The following is a 3,941-nucleotide window of genomic DNA, read 5'->3' on the forward strand; positions in this document are numbered from 1 at the left end:
ACGCTTGATATATATATATATAATTGGAGTTTATATTAATATATAATTTCCTTTTTCTTATTGAACTTAAGGTAGTGTTTGGTCACGTTAGAGATAGTCAGATAGAGGTGACTGTTAGTAGGGAGGGAAACATGTTTGAAGGAGACAGACAACCTTGAAAACTATCTCTATTTCAAAATAACTTTAGATAATTTCCATCCATTTAAAATAGGAGTAACGCTAGAGAAACAATAATAATCCAAAGTTATCTTATTCAACTTAACATCTATAATTTTATATATGTAATATCTATAATTACACACCTAATGAATGAAAAAAAAGAGAGCAAGAGTTATGGTTACTTTGGCTCCCAAACATTTTCATAAAATAGAGACACAATAAATCTCTTGAGAATAACTGTTAGCAAACTTGCCCCACTGTCTCCGCCATTGTTGTCCAATAGGAACAAAACAATACCTAAAGAGGAGAAGAGATCTAACCTAATTACTACCACACCAAACTGTTTTTTCTTTTTCTTCCCTCAAGCTAGTTGTATTAATTGAAGTTATTTCTAAGTTTCTAGTTTGGTCAGCAAAGTGGTGAGAAAGAGAGGTCAGAGATAAATGAGTATGTGTGGTCCAATCACAAGCCATGGATTCCTAGGCCTCTCCTAAGCATGCACGTGAGAATGGGCGACAAAGCATGTGAAATGAAGGTAGTTGAGTTTGAAGGATACATGGAACTTGCTGATAGGATTAGGAGACACTTTCCAAACCTGAATAACATTTGGCTCTCCACTGAGATGCAGGTATATTATGCTACATTTATTGCATACCTTCTGATCTCCCCTTTAATATTCTTATATATTTTTACATACTCATTTTTTTTGTGCCATTCTAAAATCCTAGAAGATATCGTATGTTTGGATCTAGAACTTTTAATTTTTGAATATAATGTAAGTAGTTTTCTTTCTTTCTTTTTTTTTTTTTTCAAAAGCATATAACTTATTTTCCTACGAATAATAGATCCTTCCAAACATATTTCTAACTACTAAATGAGGAAAGAAAATTCCTTGCTTTTGAGATTTAGATATTTAAAAAAAGGATAATATATCATTAATAAGTATAATTTTTAGATAAGTTTTTTAGGTAGTGCTAGGGAACCAACAATAGCAACTAGTTTCAGCCACCGCTACAGCAAGTTGTCAAGTAAGCATAGTATGAAGTCTACCAAAGATAAACTTTTGTTGAGTTTGGATTTTGGATATTTCTTTTATTTAAGTTTGGGATGTTCTTATTTTTAAGAATTTCAAATGTATTTTTTTTTTCTTATGTTGAATGTTGACTACAACATTAGCTGTGTAATATTGGCTTCCAAAACTTTATAAAATTTTTTTTAATAAAAATAATAACACTCAAACACAATAAGAACCATACGAACAAGACGCAACACTCAAACAAGTGTTAAGAATTGGCACATGGGTAACGTCCTTGCCTGAAGGAGTTCAAATCTTTAAAATATCGGTCTATTATTCTCGTATGGCTTTTACGTTATTTGATATACAATGAAGAATTATTAAGAATGTAATTTGATGCAGGAAGTAATTGAGAAGACCAAAAAATACCCTCACTGGAACTTCCACTATACAAAGGTGAGGCGCCAAGCGAGGGCAAACATGTCAATGGCAAACTATGAAGCTAGCCTTGGAAGGGAGACAAGCACCAACTATCCACTGGTCAATTTCTTGATGGCAGTGGATTCTGATTTCTTTGTTGGAGCATTGGGTTCTACTTGGTCCTTCCTCATAGATGGAATGAGGAATACCGGCGGGAAGGTTATGGCAGGGTACTTGAGTGTTAACAAGGATAGATTTTGGTAGGGTTTTATGTTTGTAAAAATAGATTACTGGTCAATTATATGATAGTAATATGATCTCATGATTCTTTTTGTTATGTGTAATTATTGTACATAAGCTAAAACATGGTAAATTGGAGCTGTAAAAGAATAAGTGATTGAAAGAGCACACATATTCAGATATTTTTCCTCCTTTTGTCATGTTTTTTTTATTATTGGCGGTTTTTTCATGGCTATTGATAATTTGATAGAGATGGCAAAACAGACTATTCACTCGTAAACAAATAAATTTTTATCAATTTATGTGTGTAAATTCTAAAAAATTTGAGTAAAATTTTATTGATTTGTATATAAATTCTGATAAATATAAGTGCAAATTATATTTTTTTTGTTGGCAAACACCTACAAATATAAATGTAAACTATTAGTGGTCCAAAATGATAATGTTTGTTGATCATATATTATTACTATATATATAAAATAAAAAATATATTTTTAAAACTAATTAATATAATAAAAGATGACAAAAAAAATCCAATCATAACACGAAATTAAAATAAAAAGTTAGTGAAATTACAAATTAAAGTACAAACCAATTTAAAATTCACATAAACATTCAAATTTATATCAACAATAAACCATATTATCCATAATCACAATCACCGTATAAATGCCCAACAATATTAACACAAATCAATCTTTAACTTTCAAACTAACAATATTGAATAAAATTGAAATTAAGTACTATATTGGAACTAAATTGGTTACCAATATATCATCAACAAATTCATTCATCCAATTTCAACTACAAATCACGGTCTCAACATGTTTTGACAATGAACAGCTTCTATATTTATTTATGATATATGCTCCAATACTAAAGGTAGACTCAAAAGCCACTGTATTAAGTGGAATACTCAACAATTTACGTATCATAATTGATTACTTTGCCTAACATTGATAATGTTTTTATCATTTTAAAATATCTAAATCCTCAAAATAATCCTTTGACAAAAGTCACTTCGTAAACTATTTTACCATTTCAATTTGTGTAGAAAAATATGGAGTTTATCAAGTTCTTTGCACAAATTTAAAGTAGTTAGAAGTCTATTTCTATAATTCTCTCCTTGACATTCAATGGTTAATATCATACTTTTTAGTGCTTTAATTTGTTGATTTTATTTCACTCGATGTCATGATATCTTATTTTTTGATGTATTTTAGTTTTTATGTGTAACATTTATACTATCAGAATATCACGTTTTCCGCTGTATTACTCTGGTAGAATGGATGTTATGACCACTCAATCACAACAACCATCACCAAACTCAACATTTACACTAATTCACCATTTAAACACATCAACAATTATACATACCAATTCATGACACTCACATAATCACCAAAAATATAATTTTTATATCGATATTGATTTATAACAATTTTTGATAATAAAATGGTTTGAAGAAAAACCTTATCTCGTTGACGGTTTCCAACCCTTGAATTCTCTTTCCAAATTGAAACCATGCGTCAACCAACGGCACCTCTTGTAATAATCATAGTTTTTGAAAATCAAATAATTAGTTATTGGTGATTTATTTTAAGAAAATTATTTTGCTAAAGGTGATTAAATAGAGTTTCATGATAATTGAAGTTTAAATTAATTAGAATTTTTATATAAACTTTATTAGATATTTGGTATGATTGAAATTATAATTTTGGTAATTGAAAAATAAAAAAGAATTGTATAATTTAATTTAAATAATTCTATTTTAAATGAATTATGTTATTAATTTGAACTCTTAGAAATTATTTTATTAGAAATGATTAGATTGATATTTATAAATACTTTAAGTTTAAGTCAATTAATATTTATGTACAATTTTTATTATAATTAATTATTTTATAAATTGAAATTAAAGTTTTAGAGATAGAAAAATAATAGAGATTTGTATGATTTAATCTAGAAAATTGATATTTGAATTTAAATTGTACTTTACAAAATATAATTAACTTGTTCATTTTATAATGTAAATTAGAAATAATTGAGTGAACTTAGCAATATGTTGATAAATAATATTCCTAAATATTTTTAAGAGAGTATATTT

The 3,941-nt window shown here is 27.6% G+C and overlaps 1 protein-coding gene across 1 annotated transcript in view; it reads left to right on the forward strand.

Moving 5' to 3' along the window:
* Positions 1–2,016, forward strand: part of LOC107618587 — an 8,925-nt gene extending 6,909 nt beyond the window's left edge. The window contains exons 11-12 of the mRNA XM_021110848.1: positions 563–787; positions 1,577–2,016. Coding sequence (XP_020966507.1) covers positions 563–787; positions 1,577–1,858 — 507 coding nt within the window. The 3' untranslated portion in view covers positions 1,859–2,016. The remainder of the gene's footprint in view (positions 1–562; positions 788–1,576) is intronic.

The sequence above is a fragment of the Arachis ipaensis genome, chromosome B09 (genome assembly GCF_000816755.2).
Source record: "Arachis ipaensis cultivar K30076 chromosome B09, Araip1.1, whole genome shotgun sequence".
Lineage (NCBI taxonomy): Eukaryota > Viridiplantae > Streptophyta > Magnoliopsida > Fabales > Fabaceae > Arachis > Arachis ipaensis.